At 44.2% G+C, this 24614-nt stretch overlaps 1 protein-coding gene across 12 annotated transcripts in view; it reads left to right on the top strand.

The window, feature by feature from the left end:
* The window catches only part of LOC126918545 (proton channel OtopLc), a 36569-nt gene extending 11955 nt beyond the window's left edge, over window positions 1-24614 (top strand). For 4 of the 12 annotated variants that reach the window (XM_050726563.1, XM_050726565.1, XM_050726564.1 and 1 more), the window contains exons 2-10: window positions 3630-3862; window positions 4616-4758; window positions 16191-16521; window positions 17014-17122; window positions 17271-17431; window positions 17514-17670; window positions 18051-18526; window positions 19051-19378; window positions 19618-24614. In XM_050726563.1, the coding sequence (XP_050582520.1) occupies window positions 3630-3862; window positions 4616-4758; window positions 16191-16521; window positions 17014-17122; window positions 17271-17431; window positions 17514-17670; window positions 18051-18526; window positions 19051-19378; window positions 19618-20312 (2633 nt within the window). In that variant the 3' untranslated portion in view covers window positions 20313-24614. Of the gene's footprint in view, window positions 1-2940; window positions 2963-3042; window positions 3122-3629; window positions 3863-4615; window positions 4759-9423; window positions 10387-11206; window positions 11612-11899; window positions 16072-16190; window positions 16522-17013; window positions 17123-17270; window positions 17432-17513; window positions 17671-18050; window positions 18527-19050; window positions 19379-19617 lie in introns of those variants that run through there. The other 8 variants (XM_050726562.1, XM_050726561.1, XM_050726570.1 and 5 more) reach the window with 8 other exon arrangements.

Raw genomic sequence — 24614 nt, 5'->3', positions numbered from 1 at the left:
TAACTGCAGCCTCGCTTTCACCACCCTCCCTCCCCCCTCTACCCTCCTATCCACGTTTCTAGTTTCATTCAAGCGTTTGCCATTTTCCTGCTTTGCGAATCACCTTGAAATTTCATCGTCGCTGTACATACACCGAACGTAGTTTCTATTCCATGTCGATTGAAATCACAGTCGGATCTCGATACAAATATAAACTTCTGCTAAACGTACGAAAATACCGGTGACAAGATCGCGATTCTACGAAAGGACGTTAGATTCGTAGCTGAAACGACGGATGCAAATCATGTTGAGAAAATGGTTTAGTATGCGCTCGACGGCTGCAAAGGCACGCTCGTAGCTGTAATTTATTCCTAGCTTGCGACAGCAAGCAAACATTTACACGTGGCGTTGTCAATGAACTAACAACCTCGATGAGTGTTCGTTCCTTACGACACTTCGCTTCGTCTAATTTCTTCCACGCTGTATACCTGCAAATGAGCGATCTGAATCGTAACGATTGGTAATAATATCCGTTAGACTAAAAATAAGAGTGTCGTCAGGTTTCGTTTCAAGCGATCTTTCGAGAAGAAAAGCTACTTTAGAAAATCACGTAACGTCGAAACACTGGAGCGATCCGTGTCTTACGTTTCCTGGTGAATATCTATTCTTCTTTCTTTTTTCTCTTTTTGTATATTAAATTATACATTTAATATACAAAATACAATATACAATGTATATTGTATTCCATGCATTACGAGAGACTAGCTTTATTCGACGAGCTCATTTATTATTCACGTTGGTGTCATCGGTTCCCTTAGCTGATATAAATAACTGCTTCCGTTAACTTCACGCACAACAACGTTCGATAATCGATAATTTTTCCCCATGAAAATCTGTGCTGGCAACATCGTAGGGTAAATATAGACGAATGGGAATTCGTAGGCGAGAACTCGTTGACTTTAACATGTAATTTTAGTCCGTTTCTTTTTAAAAATAATCGGAGACATCTGAATACTGATACAAGAAGAGTTCACACATACATACATATATATATATAATGTAGATAGCTGAATCGTAAGAATAAAACAGTACAGAAACAAATGACCCAGTTAATCGCGCGATACCCGAAGCAATCGACACCTTTTCGTGAAAACGAGACAACTGAGAAATCTGACTGGTCGAGTTCACGAAACGCTGTTACCTGCGAAACGCACAGCAACCCGTTCTTACGTAAACTCGCTACTCCCGCTAATTACCTGCGCTGCGTCGAGTGACCTATTTAGCGGCGCGTTCGAGAATCGATAGCTTTTCGCCGGGAAACCGTGCCATTTCGATGCAAGCCGTAATTCGAACGCCGAGCAAACATTAAAAATTCATCCTCGACCGATATCTACTTTCTTCTGTTTGCCCCATCTGTTTGTCGTGTACCACTCACCTATAAATTCCGATTTCGCTTCTAATTAAGAGAACCGTCGGTTTAATATCGATTAAATATTCGTTTTAAGAAAGAGCTCTCTTAATAGATGTGGTTTCGAATAGTAAGCGAAACAATGGCTTGGAAATTATCGATATTAATCCTCGATTGGTATGGTACGGGGTTGATGATTAACAGATAATTACTAATTAAAAATTAATTGAAATATGACTGTTGGAGTTTCAGTATAAGGTCTACAAGGTAATTAAACTTCTCTGTATAAAGTGTCAAAAGAATAAGCGAATATTTTATGTTAACATCTTAATAATTTTTTAAAAGCAAAACCCAAGAGTAGCAACATAGCCTCAGAAGACAGCAGATAATTATTAATCGACGAATACGATGAAATTTGTACGTTTCATAATTAGGTTAATACATACAATATATACTATGAAATGACGTGATATTATTTTATCAATCTATTTAGAATCTTTAAACAATAACAAATTTCTTTTACTCACGAAAAATTACAGTCAGATAAATATTAGGTTATCCAAAAAATGTCTTCCTTTCGCAAACGTATTTTCTACAACAATGCACCTTCATACAAATGTGAAACCAAGTCTGTGAAATGTCGCGGTGTTTATCTCAACAGAACAAAATCGATCCTATGTAATTCGACAAAATAATATAAAACAAAAAACGTTGTACGTCTATTATTTCTTCATAAAACGAAAGAAACTTTTCGGACAACTTAATACGACTAAACCCTTCAGAATCCGAATTGAAATTTTTCAACAGTTAATCACTGAGACCTGAGTACACCTTATTCCTCGAAAGCATCGATTATACATTTTTTAGAATTCTTCAAAGTTAAATCTGACTTGCATTCAACACTTTAAATAAAGTTCCTCGTACCTTATATCATATTTTACTTATATAATATTATGGATGGTATCGATTCTGAAACCAATTTGCAACGCTTGCGTCTGTCAGCCATACAACCAGCATCAGGCCAATTGCAATTTAACGCAATTATATTCCAAATGAGGAAAAGTAAATAGAAAAACGCTCTACGCTGAAATTCCCAAAAATGTAACGGACGATTGAGATCACCGTAACGTAATTAATGGAAAGTCCCGCTGGATACGGCTATTCCGAGCAGCGCCACTCAATGATAACGTAAAAAGAACTCGAGCAGGCTTCGATGCGTGTTCGATGGCTCTCATTCGTTTTCCCGTCTCGTGCTCATCAAGTTCCTCGAAGCGTGGCCGCGCGGAAAGATGAACGCACGTGACTAGCGGACCGCTCGATGGCCGATCGGCAGTGCCATGTTTGGCGATCTCTGCTATGGGGAGAGAGCATGTCGCGTACTGGGCGAGGATCAGACTTCCCCTTGAACCAGTGCCGATCCGATCGCGTTTACGCTATCGTCCCACGGCTCGATTGTCCCGGCCGATCGATCACGGCCTACTCTCGATTTCGCGCGATCGAGATCGTTCGAGTTCTTGTTTTTCGTCGATCGAGTCCTTTTGCTCGACTGGCACGCGATGGACACCGTAATGTCGAGTAAGTTCAACGTTGAAGGTTAACGCAGGGGCGATTTCGTGAACCCTGAACTTCCAGTTCTCCTATCGATTCCTCCTGTATTAACGAGGAAGAATATGTGCTCGATATTCGCCGTCAGACGACTAGTTGTCGATGGAATGGAGAGAAGAGGGAGAAAAGGTAGATGATGTGTTAAGATGATCCTCGCGCGGAATGTCCCTCTCAAAGAGTGCCACTGTTGGCGTAAATAAGCGAGTCGTGTGGAAGAGGCGCGGTGCACGAGGTCGGGACAAATATGCGTTCGATGAAACTTAACGAGGTGAAAAGGTTCTAATTCCAGAGGGATTGGCGGAGGCTGAGTGCGCGGGTGTCATTTCTTCGTCGCTTGATTCCATTGTACCAGACATAACGGCCAAGTAACCGTCGTTATACGACGATCTCGGGAATATCGATCGAATCGAAACTACCGGCCGTAAAGTACCGGAAACGAGGACGAACGGTCGATTAATAGTTTTAATGCATTATTCACGAGGCGTATAATTAATGATATCCCTTGCGAAAGACACGATGGCCACGACACGGCCGGCCTATCGATGTCAACGTTATCGTTTACGATCGAGTTTAAAGCAAGCAACGAGCTTCCTCCTTGCTTCGTCTCTTAACCGGCCGATACCTGATTACTTTGCAGATCGACCGAAAAGTAACTCTGAAGAGATGCAGCGGTGTCCGTATCTGCACGAGATGAAGGAGCGCCTGCTCTCGCAGCCGACACCGACCGACAGCCTGGACATGGAGCGGGTCGACGGCACTCCCGTCAAGGAGCCCAATCTTCACAACGATTATCCTGCCCACGCCAACCCCGGAGTGATACCGGATCCTCCGGAAATGCCGCCTGATTCGCTCATCGGCACGGTCGTCAAGGTACGTGAAGTTCACGGGCTTCCATCAAATTACCGGTCCAAGTCCAGTTTCACCTTACTTTCGAGATTACTTTCACTTTCTCGTTGATCGGGTTTCAGAAGCAAACAAAACTCGATTAATTAATCGTTTAATCAATTATCGATATACCGTGTCAAGATTTCTTAAACTTGACGTTACAAGTAGCTGTAATTAACGTTTCACGCTTCATCACTTGCGTTCTAACTTTCTTTAGGACGATCTTTCAAAAGGGGATAGAGATTTGTTGTTTGTCGAGAAAAGAGATTTCGTCCAGTGAACCAGTTCTCTAGTCGATCGTCCTATCTCGAGCATATGTATATATAATACATCGCGAAACTGTTTCCTGTCCAAGTCGAATATACCGAACGTTCGCTAGTAATCAGCAGATTGTTTCAAAGCAAATTATCGATCTTAGTTCTTTAACTCTTTAAATACGGCTGATCCTCGTTAAATATCGTTGCTCGATAATGTATGTAATTAATAATAGACTGTTCAAATACTTTAATCACTACGGGATATGTATCGACTTGAACTGAATGTCTTATAGCTTCTATATATGTTTTCAGATTGGTTTCAAATCCCATTAACATAATCCCGATAGTCGTGTCTATCGATAAAGTATCAACGAAATGTAAAGATATTTCACGCATAATATATTCATAGGAAAATACTTCTTCAAATACTTTCGTGAGCCGCTGTATAAAAATGCACACGGGATTAATTCATTGGTTTTAGCTGAATTCAGACGGTTACGGTTCGCACACGTCACCGGCTCACGCGAGGCAACCCCTGGTGCCTCAGAACGCGAACAATCCACCCCTCTGCCTCACCCCCACGCATTCTGGCCCAGCGACTGGCACACTGCCAAAGAACGCAAAGTGAGTACATTCTTACGAGTACATTCTTGCGAGTGCATTCTTAAGATCGTCGAGGTGACGAAAGGCCTTCGCGAGGGCCTCGTTCCGCGCGACGTCTCGCCGAGACGCGACGGTTTTACGACGCGTTCGCGACTGTCGTCTAATTGCCTTTACATGCCTGCGGTACCATCCATGATTTCCTATAAACGCGTGCCTGCTCGTCCTCTTTGCGTTCTTCTCTTTTTTTTTTTCTTTTCTTTTCATTTTGCACGCGGACGTCCACGTACCGATAAAAATAGGACATTACGGAAACGTGCGTTGGTAGAAAAAAATATCGATAGCCGCGTGAAGGAAGGTTAAATATAATCCACACGTGGCTCGAATGGTAATGGAACTAGCACGCTACCGATCATAAGTATCCGGACACTTTGGTCGTTTTGTAATAACATTACGTAATAACATTACATTTTACAAATTATATTTGTAAATTTTACAAATTGCCTGTTCTTCTGAACATCAACAGATACTCTAGCTTAGAACTGTGCGAATTAAACAAACCAATCTCCTCAACGTATTTATATTATTGTTCTATATTTAATATTATAACTTGGACAATTTTTTGATTACACATAGAGATTAGACGCATTGTTTACTATCTTTTAATTGCCAAACTAGCAAATTAATTATCTATTAAGAATATAGGAATAATATTGTTGTTTACTGTATGTATTACGTACACGTCGTTATTTAAACAACATTGATTGTATTAACATCGTTTAGAGGACTTTTCTTAATCCGACTTGTAACCCGAAAATTAAACAAAATGACAAAGAATTTCTGAAGTAACCTTTATAAGGTTTGACAGATACAAACACCAATTTCATTACGTATAAGGTTTCAAAAGTCGATCTAATCCTTTTATAATACACTAGTACGCGCAGCTAAGCTGATAAAAGATAAAATCATTGTTGTTTAATTTGTATATAATTGTACGTACAATTAAATACACCTAATCGAAAATAAGAAAGAGTCCGAATACTTTTGAACAGTACCGTAGATGATTACAGACACGTGGAGGCATGTTAAGTTTCCAGTGCTTCCGCTAGCGCTAAACTGCTGATCATGATACCGACCATTTGACTGTCCGAAAATAACATTAGCCAACGTGGTTTAACGTTCTACGACTTCGGTAACCAAAGTTTCATGGGGATATGGGCGTCTGCATGCGTAACCGAGTGATATAGTAATCGTTTATTTCGGGAAAGATCGTATCGGCGTTTACAAAGGGAAATGGTGCACAGACCCGAGAAGCCATTGTAAACAAGCACTCTTTTTACTATAATAGAAGTAACGAGGATCTATAGAGTTTCGCGTGAACCTGAATCGAAAGTATGTTCGTTATTCGAATTTGTCAAGCGACACGATCGAAATTTGTGATCGACTGTTGTTGGCTCGACTGTTTCTCGAAATGGGAGCGATCGACGTGGCAAACTTGCATCGACTTTGAAAACTACGTGTTTCGATAGAAGACAGATGGGAGGAGGAAATTCCGCAGTTTCGTTATCTGGCTCGTTGAACGCTTCGTTGTATAAGAGAACCACCTCCGCACGACTGATTGACCCTCGTTAATATGCATCGGTTAAAGAAGAACGCCATCTTGAAGCAGCCCTCGGGCGATGCAACGTGCATCCGAAGAAGGTAAGCTGCGTCGACGACCTCGAGGTGCACCGATCGGGGGCAAAAAACCGAGCGAACTTGCTCGAATTTCTTCAGAAGGATCGGATACTTCGGAGAAGAAAAAGGATTCACGGATAATTGAAAAATTTCAAATAACCAGCAATCGTACAAATTAAAATAATACCAATGAAACCCAAAAATCACGGGATCGTTGTAGTGACAATGAATTTCTGAAAGAAACGAAATTTTTAAAGGTTGGAAATTTTGAAAACCATAGAGACGTTTCCTTTTAACAGCGGAGAAAGAGCGTTTAAAATTTTTTGTAAATGTCTCGCAAACGAAGATTAAACACGATCGATTTGAATAAAAGCTTGCTTGCGGGTTGCGAATAAATGAAAATTTGCAAAATTTGAAAGGGACGCGATTTCGGTGACCTTCTCCCTAGCTCTCATCCAGGGTTTAGTTCTAGAGACGCGGAATCGTGGCAGCACTGCCAGCGAGACTCGAAATCAATACTCGCTGTGCGTGAGTCTGGTCTGTCGCAATCCTTGCAACGCGATATTACAGCACGCAGAAAAATACTAGGGACACAGGTATTGCGTCGTATCGATGACCTGATTCCGATCATCGCTGGGAACGCGATCGCCGCGCGTTACTCCACGTCCAGCGATCTTCTGCGGTCTTCCACCCTTAACGTCAGCTTCGAGTCGATCGAGGCAAGAGGAAGGGGGAAGAAAGAAAAGGGACAAAAACGAAAATAAAAAGAAGGGCACCATGGTCCCCTCTATCGCGTGACACGCTGCATCGCGATAATTCTCACGCGACCATTTGTACAGATTACCGCAATAGTCGAGGCTGATTGCGCGCTCGAGATTCTTCGCCAACGTACCTACGAGCAATACATTGCCGCACGGCTGAAAAACCTGTCCGACGAACGAGAGAAAAAGCAGGAAAACTATAATCGAGCTTGGCATTCGTGGATTCGATGGATGGTTGCCAAGTATTTCGATCATCGAGCCGGTCATCGACCCTTCGGAACCGGAAAAACAGACCTACGAACCATAACTCCATGTAACAGAGGAACGAATCCCTTACCACGAAGTTGCCATAATCTCTTGTTACCATCAACTAATGCACTTCAATCATTTACCAGAAATTTTCTATTCTAACGTGAGATGAACAAGAAAAGCAAGAAGACCACTTCTTGGTAGGTATCTTGTATAAAAGACAAGTGGAACGATCAATAGACACAAAGCAGGTGGCAATCATCGACGAGGCAAGAGATAATCTCCGATCGCAATCGTAATCAACGGTTGGTTCCAGTCAAGTCGGTACGAAAAGGGTCGTACGATGGAGAATTTTATGGTAGGGTAAGGTTACTGACCTCGGTGGTAGCGTTATCGAGCGGGTCAGTGGGTCGCAGAACCACAGAGCATATCACTCCCCTTCCCTCACCCCCGGCACCTCGCCAGCCCTCATCCAGATCTCCTACCTCTCACCGTTCCGGATCCTCCCGTGGGAACGCAGCCGAATGTGCGCGCCGGACTTTTTCAACTTGTAGGGAACGCTTTCGCGAAACACACCGCTCCTCCTCTCGCCTCTATTTCATGGAATTAAAAACTTATCGGAACAGAGACACGATCTTGCGGTCTCGTCAAAGAAGAGTGGGAGAATCTACGAGTCAATGGAGAAGGTATCGTGATACAGGGGAAGGGAGACGCGTTGAAAGTGATCGTGAAATATCGACGAAACAAACCGTGAGACTTTGCTACTCGAGAGGGAAACTTAAATGGTAATGAATTACACACGACCACCAGATCTATAGGGGAAAAAGAAGGATCAGTACGGGATATTGTTACCCTAGCGATCACGAAATTATCTTTCGAATTTACGATTGTGGAGAATCTGGGTGTATGGTACGAATGGCGGATGTATAGTACGATATCTTGCCGAATGATATTTTATGCTGAATGACATAGTATGATAGCGTACTCGGGTTTTTGGGAGAATTGATCGCGAAAAGGACCGCGAGGGGAATTCGCGATAGCGCACGCGTTTCCCATACAGAAATTCACGTAGACAAAAGACACGGCTCCCTCCTGACGACGATGATGCAGGACGAGTTACCGGCAAAGGGTGCTTCACCGATTCTTGTTAACCATAGACAGCGACTGTGCTCGAGCGGGAGGAGGAGCTCGTACAAAGGCTGCTCGTAAATGCATCGATGCCAGGTCTTTAGCATCCACCACGTCCGGGAGGCTGCAAATAGATGCGAAAGGATATTTAAATAACGCAAGATGGGGATAAAAATGGAAAAAAGAGGACGTTGCCTGAATGTTTATTCAGCGTTTATCATTGGCGGGTGTGAATGAACACGGTCGCCAGAGACAAGACAAGGGAAAGAGGGATTTTTGTTGGCGCTGCGACTTCCGCTGTCGTGGTTCCGCGAAACGCGTGGATTAAAAAGAGGTCGGCGAGAAAGGCTTGAAAGAAGATCGAAGAGTCAGCTCTGACGTTGCTTTTCGTCGCCTAAAAACGACTTGCAACGACTGTTGCGAGGATACAGATTTGCCATTGGCGAAGCACGCGGGCTCGCGACGTTACTCCGAAAACCCAGTGACCGCGATTACGAGCAACGTCGGTGAGAGTCGGGAGACGAAACGCGTGAAAAAGCTGAAAAGGAAAGCGCGGATCGAATCATGGAGTCGGCCTTTGGCCCGTAATTGACGTTGAATCGAGAAAACAACTCGAAGTCATCCGGAGTTCCGCGTGGTTATACGAGAAAATAGAAGAAAAAAAGGGATAAAGAGGAAGAAGAGTAGAAGAAAGAGAGACGAGGTTGGAAAGAAAACAGAGCGGAGCAGGAACGAAAATGGGGACATGGCAAGTACGAGGAGAAAAAATTCATGACGCGACCGAAAATTCCAAGGGAACAAAAGGAGTCCCAGCTTCGAGGTAGCTTGGTAGCCGAGAGGAATCGTGGTGGAGGATTCTCGTTGGATCTCCGCGCACGAGACCACAGCCAGGGGTGGAGGGAACGGAATGTATCGAAAAAGGAGCGGAGGAGCGAAAAGGGTGAAAAAGACAAGAGACACCGTAGGGAAAGATCGCGAGAAGGAGATGGAATATATTGGGGAGAAAGAGGCCAGGGTTGCGAGAAGGAGATAGACGAAAAGAGCGATATAGAGTGAAAGCCGCGGTTCGTAGTGCGCTTGTGCAAGAAGCTGCCGCTGCCCGGGAAGAGACCTCCCGGCCAGCCTCAGTCTCCGGGATGCTGGGGGCGGCGATCGTGATTCTACCCCCATTTCATCGTGCTCCGATAACATAGTCCATCTCGCTCGACTCCTGTCCATCCGTCCATCTCTCGCTCTGCTCCCGTTCCTCTCGGATTAACCCTCGACGCTTGTGTTTACACCCGCTATCGTAAGGTAGACTCCCTTTCGGTGTCTACCTTACCATCTTTATCATCCGCTCTTCCATTCCTCTTTCTCCCTTTTTCCCGATTCCACGTTCTACGCGATTTACGAATCCTACACGCTTGTCTTCGTCCTACTCTCCTTCCCTCTTTCTCTATCCCCATCCTCCGTGTCTGGCCCTTGCCCCCTCTCCTCTCTCGTCAGCATCAACTTCCTCTTTCTCTCGCCGATCTTCCATCCTCCATCCCTTCTCCGTCTCTCCGCTTCACACCCTTTTCCGCCGAACCCTGGGTGCAGTCACCGCGAGAACCTTCAGCCAACCACCTCTCTAGCAGGTGAGCTTTCTTGGTCGCGTACTCGGTGACTGGATAGTTCGTTGGTTCGTTCGTTGGTCCGCCGTCGGTTGGTACGTCGGCGTTCGTCGAGGTGTGTGCATTGCACTCGGTTGGTAATCGTAGCCGCGCGTCGCCCGTCGCCTGTCGCCCATCGGCCGTCGCCTGTCGTCGTGCTCGTCATCAGTCATCGGAGCGAGAGTGCTCGATCCTCCCAGCTTCAGGTTCGGTCGTGTGCACGGGATTTTCCATTAGCTCGTTCAACTAAGTGCGCGGGATCAGAGAGAGAGAAAACCTTTGGGGTGGCCCACAGCTTCGTTCCTCCCGACGTTCTTCTTTCCCAACTCTGATCGCGGTCCTTTCTCTCGCCCTTTGGCCACGCTCCTTCCTCTCCCTTCGCCCTCTGTCGCGCCTTCCTCTTCTCTTTGTTTCCTCGCGTTCGATCGCAACTACGCGGTCGCCGAGCCGAACCGCCCTTTCAATTCCAGCTCCAAAATCTCGCCCGACCCTTCCTCTTTTCTTTCACGAGATCGGACCAGTCGACCGTTGGTCGATAAGTTTCTTCGGGGGTAGGGGAATAAAAGGAGCGGGACGCGTTCTTTGTTGATAAATCTTTTGTTAAAAAAGAAAAAAAGAAAAAGAAATCACTGACAACCTCCGAAAAAAATCTGTCAATCTTAATACACGCACCCGTCATCCGTTCCGTCGATGTTCATTTATACGTATCTCATTAAAGTTCGTACACTATCATTCATCTGATTCGAGGAGCGAGGTGAGGCGCAGCAAAAAGTCCAAGGGGCGAACGCGCAGGCGTGATCCGCGGAATCGAATAAACAGAGAGCAACAATTTGGGGAGAGAGTTTTTGACTCGCGCTCGCTGCCCTCATTTTCGGAAATGGTGTCTCGAAACCTTCTATCCGTGTCGACTCTCTGGCGTTTCGGGCCCCGATCAGTTTCCGTTCGCTCTGTTCGATCCGATATCTCTCTTTATTCGCTACTATCGAGGCAGTAGACGAGCGTGTCGAAGCTTCAACGACGAGGGGAGGATTTTTCAGTCAAAATATCGTGGATGCTTCGAACGGTGCTCTAGTTGTTCGCCAAAATGGCGGCTGTGTCGTAATCGAGCTTCTGTCGGAGTGGGAATCTCGCGTTTGGATCTCAGAATAGGAAAATCGTGGTATATTCCCGGTGAGATCCAGCCGTGTCTTTTGCCGATCGTTAGGGTCCATTGTGAGGGGAGAAGAAATCCGCGATGGTGGGTGGTGGTGATTGCAAGGTCGCCACTGTGGAGGTGGAGGCTGCCGCTGCAGACAACACGGCGACGCTCCCGGTGACCAGGCCTCTGAATCCGCAAAACTCGTCGCCAAACGCGCAGGACAACGCCGAGAAGAACAACGCGGCGAACAAAGAGATGGAGCTGAAGAACGTGCGCTCGACCCCAGCGAAAAAGTAAGACCGGCTGCCGTAGACGTAGAGAAAAATCATCTGAGAAAGCAGAGCCGTCATTTTCCATTTATGTTTCTTTTTCTTTTCTTCTTTTCTTTTTCATCATTTCCTCGACACATCGCTTGTCCCAGTAGTAAACGCAACGTGACGACTGTCGCGTCCTTTTAGTCGACTCAATTTCCTTTTATTTAACCGTCGTGTCAATTTGACCTATTAAAAACGTGTCAGAGCATGAACATCGGTCGTTTGCGCATTTTAACGAGGGATTAGCCGAACGTTACCGTTTTTTTTCCACGGCGCAATTACGAGGAGAAACGGGACTAGGTCAAGAATCCACTTGACCAGAGCTCTCGTAATCTGCACGCTAACGAATGGTAATTATCTAGGAGCACCAGTTGAACCTTTCTGGAAATTCTCGCTTTTCGATTCTTTGTTACGCCGTCGACGTTTGCTTTAAATTACCCTCGATAAGAGGATAGTTAAAAATTCGTAGGGTCGGGGAAAAACAATTTGTTGTTTAAATGGAATTAATAAACATCGTACTATAGAATAATTAGGTCGACCTAATTAAAAATTCCACGAGCGAACTCGCGAACATTTTCTCGATACTTCGTGTTTATGGCTCATCGAATGAACGTGGGAAAGTATCGTCATTCCAGTGGAACGTTCGATCAGCCATCCGTTCTGGAATTTCGATAACGCATCGATGAATACTGGGCCGAACGTCGCCCGACGTCGGGATGTCCACGTTGGAAAGCAACTTCCGGAAACACGAGCATGCAACATATGCAGTGGATCCCGGAAGAGCGATTCTCTGTTAGACGGCTTCCGCTCGAGAACGTCTAAGCAGACGCGCGTGTAACGATTTCCACTCTCAAACCGATTCAACGCCTCGCTTTCTATACAATGGGTTGCGTTTATCCCACGATGTGACGCTTTTCAAAGCACACCCACGATTAGCGAGAAAAGACAAGAGATGAGGACTGATCGAATGAATGTATGGCTGCTTCAATAGGCGCAACGAGAAAAGAATACAGAGCCCCGTAATAATGCGTGATATAATCGAGAGAGAACCCGCATGTTAAATAAATTTCACAATACAAATATCTGTATATCTATGCAACCTTAGTCCAGTCATTATTATTCATAAAAGAAGACTATAAAAAGATATTCGTAATCAGTGACGATACATATACATCGTACATATACAGATAGTGTTTTTTTTCCACAACAAAGAAACAGATAGGATAGCAAAATCGTTTCACCATTGAGAAAGAAAGTCTATAAATGAAAATAATTCCAAGTCCGCGGAGATACAAATATCTAATATATAAACCTCGGTCAGTGTAATTTTTCAAGTGAAAAAAGATTTGGACAAAGTAACAAAATTTGTCTCGTACTATTGGTAAAGGGAGACGATAAGATAAAAATATTGCAAGTCTACGGTAGTATATTTTGTGCGCTAAACATCGTTCTCCACAGACATACCATTCATTACAGGATACTCTGTGTATTCGACTCGAAATGGCGGCTTTCGTCTGCGTGTCTATTTACGACGCACTTCGTTAGCTGTCGCGCTGCTGCCTATGAAGCGTCTTGCGTCTAGTGTGCATTATACGCGGCCCCGAGTTATGCACTCGCGCACGTACACCACCTACTACCCCAGGCTGAAAGAAGTAACTAACCGACCGAGGTTGCGGCCACGAACGAATGGAAATCATTCTCGAGAAAGAATCGAGGAAGTGGAGCGCGAACGTATTTCGAGGAGGGACGGTATACGTGTGTTTTATCTTCGATATATCGAGCTAGCCCAAGGGAATAGAGGTGAGACAGGCCGACGAGCATTAACCCTGGAACGCGACGACACCTTTTTTTCATGGAAATTGATGAACGCGTGTGAAGCGTAAAACGAGAGGCAAGGGAGCGCTCGCGTGTTCTCCTCGTAATCGTGGGATTAGAGAATCGTGAAAAAAGAGAACGAGAGGACAACTGTCTATAGGACGGTGAATGAAACCTCTTTAACGCCTACGATACGCTTGGAGATATAATAAAACAGAAAATCTTGCGCCCAATCGATGAATTAATTTCCTTTCCTTACATCGAGTGGACAACGAATGGGAAAGAGACAAAGAAGAAAATCATGCGGACAGCGAACATCGATCGGTTGATAATGGCGCGAACTAGTTTCACTGCGATTTATAATTTATTACTATCGATCGAGCGGTAAAGTATGACAGTGATACGACGATGTATAGATGCAACACGGCCGAGCGATACCTTCTCGAATTACACAGTCGCAGTCGCAATTGCATTAACACGGGTTGAAAGCGACGCTTCGTCGGTCTAGAGTCTAGACGCTGAGACAAGACAGTATTACGGGTCTCGTGAACGTGACTGTACATACCTCCGTGCCGCCAACACGACCAGCACGACACGCTCGTAAAACAATCTGTGTAACACACCACCGAAAATAACGCTAAAACGTTCTCGTGAATCAACTACAGTACGAAACAGCGAGCTAAAATTGCCTGTGATTAAAATAGAACCGAAATCAACACACATTTTTTTAAATGATCAACAAAATGAACGTCGAGTATCTCATTGAACGAAACGACGGAACGACGTTAAATTAAATGCTTGGACGATGGGCTTGACCGAGAAACGTGAAAACGATCCGACGTGAATATACGTAAACGACTGCTGATGAAGAATACAGCCGTGATAGAACGCGAAGGGGAGAGCGAAATTCGTCGACAGGACACAGATGAGGCGGGAGCGAGTCGAGAGAGCGAGGTATAGAGCGAAAGACCAGCGGCTGAAAGTCGGTACTTCGAAATATCGACCGTGAGGCAGCTTGGTTCGCTCGGAGTCTGTGCTATCCGCCACTGTTTCCACTTCTCGCCGCTTTTCTTCTTCAGAAGTGGAAAAAAAGGCCATACCGCGAGGGGACACGCGCCCTGCCTTCATTTCTCTCTATTTTTGTCTTCCATCGCTACGAAAACTTTGGAAATTTTCATCCCTCCAGGCACCTTCACTCACCGTCCTTGACTCGCCCCGCTATCTTGCTCCTGGCAAAAGACGTTCCGCGTGAAAAATCTGCGAAATTTTAACGATAATTCGGAGCGACATTAAAAGCGGAAAAAACTGACTACGAGACGTTGTTTCACATTTTACGAATATTCGTCGATAGAATAAAAAACACGAGTTTCTAGTGTTTTTCTTTTCCTTCTTGCAAAAATTATTTTAACATGGTAAGTGTAAAAAGTATATTTGTTATGTAACACAGGGACTTCGAAGTTAAACGAAGAAGAAAATTACGTAGGTAGATGGTAGGTAGATGGTAGGTAGATCGCGGAAATATCAACGGGTTATGGTTGGAGAAAGATACAAAAGCTGGATGGAAAAATCTGATTTCGCTGTGTCTCTCTAAATATCACGATTCTTTATCCGGCCCGCGATGTAATCATCGAAGAGTAGAAAAAAAATGCCTGACACGAGTGTACAGACTCGTGCGGAACACAATAAAGTCTGCGCTCCAACCCCTGAAATGCCAGCGTGACAAAGGGTGGTTAAGCCCTTCTCGACGAAGATGCACCATACGTCGCCGAGCCCCTGATATTCCCGTGCAGACGTCGCGACGCGGTGCAATTGCACCGCAGACGCTCCGCGGATTTCGAAATATCTCTTTGCTTTTTCTTTCGCTCGTATTCTTGTTATTATCGTTTTGATTGCGTGCGCGTCTGCGTCATCTTCCTGTCAGGTAAGTCGCAGGAAGAAACCGGTTTCTCGCGCGATTAATTTCCAACGTGATCGACCAGCAACGCACTCTCCCCTTCGCGTACGCAAATTATCGATTTCGCGACCTAACCTTTAATGAGAAAAGAACGCCGTGGCGGACGAACGGTGCAGAAGCGCGAGAGTTCGAGGTGCAGCGTCGCTGAACCTTGCATCGTCGGACGAAAATTTTTGAACCAGTTTGCGTCAAGAGTTTCGTGGACTGGCGTGTGCGAACGATCACGATCGAAGAGTCGAATGGAAATGGAGGAGTAATGCGAGTGGGTAATGCGAATGATCGAATAAACAATTTACGGGAATAGAGGAAGAAGAAGAGAGGAGGAGGCTGTGAAAAATCAACCAGAGTTCGATGCTCGGTGGTCCAACGTACGTTCGACATCGAAAATAGCATGCCAGTGAATCGAGTATCCAGTACAGTAGCCGGCGCTAGCAAATAATTTACTCGGATGCAGGAGTGTAAATACAGTTCGACGTTGATTCGTCTGTGATATTCGTAGCTACAAAATAGAAAACGCTTGTTAGAAAGAAAAGTGTCGCGTACGTGAAGTCGACTTCGATCAATTCGCGATGGAAGTGGAAACAGTGCCGTGTGTGGAGAACAATAACGTAAACAGAGCGGGGGGTGTTCCAAGACATGGTAGTAGGGTACAAATAGTCCGAAAGACACGGTGAGACTCGAGGAATAACGAAATTCTGATCGTTGAAGAGATGCAACGATCGCGAGGATCGTGTTTGATTCGCGTTGCTCGACATATACGCACGAGTTCTTGTTCTTTTTTTCTTGCAGGACGTCGCTGTTCATTATCATGAGTTTCATCTACGCGAAACTGCTGGTGGTGGTATGCATCGCTTATGTGATAAGCGAGGTGGTCACGCACAAACTGCCCCTGTATTACTACGAAGGATTCTTCACGTATCTGTACGGTGTTAGCATCTTATTCCTGTTGTATGTGTTCTGCTTCCTACTTCAAGAAAGCGCCTGCTGCTCGAGAGGCAGCGACACACCACCGCCACCTCCGAGGCCACCGAAACCACCTAAGGAACCGAAGGAGAAAAACAAGAAAAAGGACAAAAAGGACAAAGAGCAGAAGTCGTCGAAAAACAAAAAAGAGTACCAGGTCAGATTTCAGAGATCTTCAATTTCCTTTTATCGTACTGTCTTAAGTATTTTAAGCTTCAGATATATCGATAAGATAGGTTTAACTTGTTAACGTACAAACAAGAATTCGTAATTCATTTGTAATAGCAGCTAGAAATACTAGGATGAGTCACGTAGCGTTAATAATTTCGTTGTAACGTGTTCTGTAGAACGAGTATCGAACCGATACGACGACGCGATTTTAAAAGAGACGCTGACATAAGTGGGTTATCTGTCGTCGACGACTAGCTATCAAAAGGCGTATGCTACAGTTCCCTCATTCATTGTCACGCGAATCTTCTTTAAGACTGAAACTCGACAGTCTCGTCCTCGTTAAAGCTGTCCTTTCGAGACAGTATTTAAAAAATCAATTTCAGCCGCGAAATGAAACATAGTTCGATGGTGTAGTTGGCTGGTTCAACTACCCGTTGAATTTCACGACAATTTCCTGAGAGAGAAAAAATTGATTTAGGACGCCGCTGATGTCGAGGCTGGCGTGGCCACACGGGCTCTGCGGAAGCGGAAGACTTCGCAAAACGACCAGAGTCATGGAAGCTTTTTCCTCAGAATCGGAGCAATTGGTGAGAAAATTGAATTTCACATTTGAAATTCAAACGTGAGTTAGTTTCGGACTTAAGTTTAACTCGAATTTCCATTCAAATTTAAATTCAAATCCAAGTAGAACGATTTATTTCGAAAAACGAATTTTAAATTTTCGTTTGTTCTTAGCTTTCGGCTTGGGCACGATGGTCTACAATGGTTTAGAATTCGGCACATTTTTCGAGGTACCACCTACGTCACCGTGTTACCAGATTCTTCAGGGTGTGAATCCGGTTCTGCAAATGATTTTCACGTTCATGCAGATGTATTTCATCTTCATGAACTCGAGGGTAGGTAGACGAGCGTATCGGCAAATAACCGTCATCCTTTCACATAACTTCCGAATATGAGATTGACTATCCGTTTTCCCAGCTCAACATTCATCGGTTCAAAGTGATCGCGCGTTTCGGGCTGATGCACGTGGTGGCTACCAATCTTTGCGTCTGGATTCGTACTTTGGTATTGGAAAGTATCAAGGAGATCACGAAGCATCATCAGAAAATGGGTCAGGTCGAAGCGGGCATTCTTGGTAAATTCTCATTATAAAGGAAGATCAACATTTGCAAAGTATTGGGAGCAAAACTGGACTAATCTTACGTGACCACGATATTTAGAAGATCGTAACTTATAATAAAAATAAGAACAGAATATTTTACATGTATTTGCAAATAAACGTTTGAGATCTATCGTTTTGTACAAAGAGAGATAGAAATGGACAAAGTTTACTATACATGAGCAACAATCTCAGCTACGAGAATTGACTGGTTAACACAGTTTATTGGAATAGATTGATACTGTAAATTCGCGTTAAAAAATATTTCTTGGTTCGTTGTTACTCTCAATACTCCAAGCGACATAGAAATAAGCGTGCCAAGAAATTTTGCTAATATCGTGATCGAATATATTTAGAGAGCATTAAACAGCACTCGATGAGAAACGCGGGAGCCATATTGGGAACAGCACCTCGGGATGTGGCTCTTTTGCGCGAGGCGCCATTAACCGCCACGAGGTCATCGACCGTTTCAACGTCGGTCGCAAGCACGATAGCTGCCTCGTTGGGTCGAGTGATGAGAACGACGGCAAAGGCGATCGCGAGAGCTGTCACGACCCCAACGTCGACCACTACTACCAGCTGGAACCCTCCGATCTCAACGACTACTTCCACCTCAACTCCCCAGCCGAGTTTGACTACAACCACTGCCAACACTTTGTCCACTTTCCTAACTACGTTCACGTCGAAAGCCACCACCGAGGAAAGGACAACCCCGACTACTCCCAGTACAACCACCACGACCACCACTACTACCACTACCACACCGTCCACCACTTTCTCGTCTTTCTTCATAGAACTTTTTGACGCTCCTCAAGCCGAAAACAAAGAAGAGGTAAATATATTTCGAATGTATTTTACGTACGCTGGAACTCCATTTACCGCGACGAAATCTTAATTACGGTCTGATTAAATAATCAGCTTTTGTTCCTTGACTACACTTACTTGTACACGAACTTCTATTAAAATGGTAATCGCTTAAAATGATCTCACTTAAATTCAAACGAGCCAGCTCTGTTACTTTCTGCTAATCTCTCGAATGTCTCGAGCTGGGCGTAATTTAAATTCATTAACAGAGAAAGCAAATAGTTACGGCAAAGCTAGACCTATTCTTTCTCTTCGTCGAGGAATTCGAGAGTATCTGTTGGAACAAAATCTGGTACTTCCAATTTACTATAATTTAAGCGAGTTCTAGTACGTACGAACGAACAGTAGCAGCAAGTAAAGGGAATCAGTGCGCTCTTATTATATGAATTATTTGTACTAATCTTTATACGATCCTATGTATCTACATATGATCTATAGGATCATTTGTAAGTAAAGTCATTAGTAAATAAATCTTGTGACGAAATATTATAGATACACCAAATCTTCGATGTGAATAACCAGACAAATAGCAGCGAATATTGGAGCCCGAATTTCGGAGCTTACGCGGAGGCATTAACGGACGAGGAGATAGCATCCAATTCGTGCGGCCGAGTCAATATCATGGGGACTATCGTGCAAGACGCAGAACCGTATCTGTTTCCATTCATTATCGAGTACAGTTTGATTGGCGCCGCTGTGATTTACGTCATGTGGAAACACATTGGACGACATCCTCGTTGGCCGCATCAAGTGGAAGCAGACCTTGAGCGTCGCCTCGAGGCTATGCTGTCTCGAAGAGCCGTCGCTTTGGCTCATGCAGGTAATTTCATTTATTTTTTCGCGATTAATGCAATCCCAAACGGTTAAAATCACTTAGCATTTTCTTTCAAGAAAAGAAGCATTCATATTATAATTTACATAATAGTAGCTCGTCCAAGGTTTCATCTCCAAATGACTATGGTTAAATCTTTGGCTTAAAATAACCATTCGCAAGACTGCTTAAAATAACGTTCGGCTAAAGCAGGGCAACACTAAACGCATGTCTCAACTCAAAAATAGGTCACACAAGGGTGGACTGTGTAGGAGCGAGCAAAGGACTATTCTTCGGCCTGTTGCTGCTGGTTGGCTCCCTCATCTGCTTGATCCTCTTCTTCGTGCTGATCCATCATCCGGACTTCGGTCTCGTCGCCATTTACCTAGCAGACGTCTCCCATTGCGTGTTAATGGTCCTGTCAATCGTCGCCATAATCGTCGGATTTATACGGGTGCAGAGCTTGAAATTCAAAGCCGAAGAACAAAGCGACCTGAACGACATCCTTCTTCGCGTTTCTGGCTTCGGCCTGTTCGTCTACGCGGTGTTCAGCGTGATCGCCGGTTCCTTAGCAGCGTTTACACACGAACCCAATCTTCTGGTGATGGTGACCGGTCTTCTGTCGGTCGCACAGGTGATCCTTCAGATGCTGTTCATCGCGGACGTTTCTCGTAGAAGGGTTCACCTGCCGGAGCACGATCGCAGCAAGCCTGGCCGACAGGTAGTCACCTTCCTGTTGATCTGCAACCTGACCATGTGGGTCATCTACACGTTCGAGTCGCAGAAAGTGATGGCGAACCCGGTGCAGCTCGATTTCTACGGGTTCCTCGCCTGGGCCATCGTGCAGAGGGTCACTCTGCCGCTCTGCATCTTCCACAGGTTCCACAGCGCGGTCACGTTCGCGGAGATCTGGAAGACCAGCTATAAAGCGCGTCTCGACTAGACGAACAGGCCGTTCATTGGGATCAATGGCCCGGAGTGATCGTCGTTCGTAGACGGAATCAAGAAAGATTTGAAGAATGGAGAATGACACGAGGCCGAGGTTGCCTCTCGACGACGAACAACATTCTTGGCTGCGCGATCGATCTCGAGGTTTCGGTCGATCTTTTCGTCACTCGAGTCCATCGCGAGTCAAACACTTGGACAAAGGGATGGATTACCAGCAGGTAAGAGAGGCTTCGAGGTTTCAACGAGTCACTCTGATCAAAACCGATAATTGGACATATCTTGGGGCGTTCGTGGATCGCCGGAGAAATCGGGGCAGCTTCCGGTCTCTTCTTTAAAATCTTGGCGAAAACAGCCGAGTAAGCACGGAACGACGAGCGGAATAGGAGCGACGACGAAGACGTTGCTTTTACGGTCCTCGTCGAAAAAAGAACGGACAACTCGATCGACGATTTAAAATTCGGGGGTCAAAGTAAAAGGCGCAGGTGTCGATGCTGCGTGTTCGAGGTCGGGGCTTCGCGAAGAAACCGCAGAGGATCGCGAAGCGTCGTTTTATTTTTTTACGCGCATTATGTATTTTATCCTCGGTTCTCTTAGCTTAAAAAAACAGCTTGGACGTTGCTTCCTTGATCGGTAAAATGAGTCGAGAGAGCACGGATCAGGAGGAACAGGTCGATCAATGACCGCCGAGAAAAAAAGAAAACGAAAATTTTGCATAGGTACAAAACATATAATTAAACCGATTGTATTCGCCATAAAGCACAAAATGTTCTAGAGAAAATCATACGAACACAGTGTACGTGCAATACCATTTCACGAAATAGGGCCCATTTCCTTTCACCGTGTTTCACATCTTTTACGATCTCTATATACTGCCGTCAAATTTTCTACTTTTATATATTATATATGTACCTTCGCCCCATCGTGCATCGAGAGCATTTAAGAGATCGCTTCGCTCTTCGACACCTCGGCATCGATCAAAAACATTTCCAATCGCAAACTCGAACTTGCTCAAACGATATCGCTTCCATCGTTCGGCCGAGGTGTGCCAACGATCCAATTAGAAATTTTTCAGTAAAAAGTGGATATTAGCAATCACGGTACCTAAAAGAGAACGAGGAGCGAACGAACGATCTTCTTAACGAGTCACCTCATATTAGCGATCGAGTATATTCTTCGTTAGCATGGCGCACGATAGTTTTAGATAAATAGCCACGTGATCCCTTTCTCGCGACAAAAAAAAAGTAAAAAAAAAAGAAAAAAGCGGGAAAACGTTAAACAGTCGAAGAAGTGAGAAAAGACGCAGGACTCGATGCAGGAACAGGGTAATTCCTTTTCGTCGCATTTAAACAAGACGCTTGACGTTTTGACACGACGCTTTTTGGTCTCGCGAACGATATCTTTTTGTTCTGATGAGTACAAGGACGAAACTTGGCCGCTCGTTTGCCGACCGATCGACAAAAGGAAATCAAAGAACCGGAAGAAGAAGGCGCGCCAAAACAATTTCGACGCTCTTTCTCGTCGCGTGCTGCAAAGTACAAAAACTGTTTCTAACTTTTAGAATCTTTTATCGACACACCATTTCGACATTCATGTTCCGCAGAGTGTTCCGACGACATCGAAGCATGTATTCGAATCGAACGACGTGCATGTATAAAAAAAAAGAAACGGGACAAAAGAATGGACGAGAAAGAAGACGACGACGACGATAGCGAGAAAACAGGAAGAAAAATTGTGTATAAAGAGTAGAGTGTATTCTTCTTTCTTCGTTTTTTTCTTCCTTTTTTTGTTCAAAATAAATCCAGGCTCTCGAAACAGGCTCGGGAATGTTCGCACTACGTCGAAGAGGTGAGAAACCACGAATGTAGATTTTATCGCGAGACTAAGAAATTAAGAGTAAAGAAATATTGTAGACGATGTTTTAAGATGGGCGTGCAAGAGAAGATTATACGACGATGAAATTATAGTCGGTACACTAGTAGTGAATCTTACATATACACACATATACATACACACAGTCACACATACCATTCACGGAAAGTTATTGTTAATTGAGGTCGTCGATTAGCTTCCAAAGTTATCTCGAAAATCGAGAGAAATGAAAAGAGGTAGATCGACCTTTCACACTTAATTCGCTATGAATATCGTACATTGTAGGTGGTTGAGCAAGCAAACCAAGAGAGAACACACGTGTTTACATAGTCGTTATACATTGAAAATCCCTCCACGGATTCCGTGAAACTCAGAAAGGAAAGACTCCAACCCCGCCCTAACAGAAAGCCTCCCCGGTCGAAGTACGTACCTAGCTACTCGAGTCTAAATATTTTAATTCTTAGACATATGTATAGGTGAAAGAGATATAAAGAGCGAAAGGGGGCAATGGGATGATGGAAACGAGGGGGACGAAGTTGTGACACTAGTTATACATAAAGATTAATTATACATAATTGTAATCCGAGACGACATTATTAAAAGGTAATACGATATAAATATAAAAAAAAATTAAAAAATATATTATATATATAGATAGATAGATATATTATATATATATAAATATATATATATATAAATATATATAAATATAAATACAATTATATGGAGATCTTTTATTGACTTCGATGTGCGCGACTGCGATTGGAATGCTGCGTGCGAATATGTAAATAACGATACACAGTAAGTTATTGTTCAGCAGAGTGTCTGTGAAACGAAAAGCAATTTTGTTGCGAGTTCTGTTCTCGAGGTGTTTTCGATAGAAAGGGGGTGCCGCGTCTCTTTCCCTTAAATTGTGATGCAAAAACCTCATCAAACCCCTCCTTGAAAGTTCAAATAAAAACAGGTTAGTTTCGTCGTCGACTATTTTACGACCGACCGATTGATTTTAGTCAGAGCGTGTGTCAATTGAAATCGATTGAAATCAATTGAAAATGATTCGTGGTTCGCACCCCCTTGCCCTCGATTGCCTCGTTTCAACAACCGTGAATCCGCGAAGAAGCCATAAACCGTACACACCCGCGTCCACTGATTTCGACAACAATCGAACAAAGCAAAGAGGAACGAACGTTCGTTTGGTCTTTCCTCCGCTCGAATCTTTTTCACGATCGCTCTGCGCGAGAATCAGCGTGTACCACAGATCGAAAGGAAGAAGGGGATGCGAGTCCACGGGGATGGAACAACGAGTGAAGAAGAAATCATTGTGACGTTCTAACAAAAATCTTAGTTAACAAGGCACTGCCACACACAGGACCAACAAAAGTCGAGAAAAGTGATAATAAAGAAGAAAGGCGAAAAAGGAGACGTAAAGGAAAGGAAGGAAACCGAGGCACGCGCAAATACGAAGAGGGAACAAAGAGTAAAGCCAGCGATTTTCGAGCAGAAACGGAAAACGAGCGAAAAATATACGAAACCAGTACCCTTCCAGCGTTTATCGAGAGTGAGTGTACGAGTGAGTCCGGAACGCGTTTGCGCGAGTGATTGAGCAACGGTGCGCGTGCAACACGTTTTTATTCGGCAAACAACGTCTTTGTATACTCTACCCGTGTTCTAAAGAACAGGAGAATCATGGTTCTTGTGTATGTACATCAGTATCTCGATAGTAGCCGTAAGCCTAATCAATGAGTCGCGGATTTGCTTCGAAACTCGTGGAGAACACGCGAATCTTCGATTCAAGAGCTGCAATTAGCTTCTTGGATCAGGTACGGTGGAAAATTACGACTAGAATTACCAGCAATTTTACGAGGAATTTTACGAGAGAAAGATAATTAGAATGACAAAAGGAGTTTGCGCGATCATGCAAACGCACGCTCCTGCGTAATTATTTTCAGTGACGATAAAGAATAAAAAAGAAAAATCCGCGAGGGCGCGATCCAACAGCAAATCCGCGACACGTCGTCATTTAACATTACGTAGTGAGTTTTCGATGTCTTCGAGCATAATTACAGTTTGTACACATATACAATACGCGCGCACAACCGACATATTCACCACTCTATCAGATAGATACGATAATACGAGCAGGTGGCAAACCGAGTAATTCACGCAAACAATGGGATTAGAGTAACGTTTCAATACGCAAGATACAAGGATAAAAGTTCTACAAATTACATGTTGTCGTGTATGCAGTTTCTTCAAGTCGAGTAGCGACGATACGACCGTAAAATTCGCTCATTCATCGATTCCCATTTTAATTGTATAACGTTAACACGCCGTTTCATTGTAATCCGTTGAGGTGGTACGATATTGTACCGCCGTCATTTGTAACAATATACGATTATATTGGTTAATAAAAGTTATCTAGATGTAA

Source organism: Bombus affinis, chromosome 7, assembly GCF_024516045.1.
Source record: "Bombus affinis isolate iyBomAffi1 chromosome 7, iyBomAffi1.2, whole genome shotgun sequence".
In the NCBI taxonomy this organism is placed as follows: domain Eukaryota; kingdom Metazoa; phylum Arthropoda; class Insecta; order Hymenoptera; family Apidae; genus Bombus; species Bombus affinis.
Note: the sequence above shows the minus strand (reverse complement) of the source record. Positions and strands in the feature narration are given on the sequence as shown.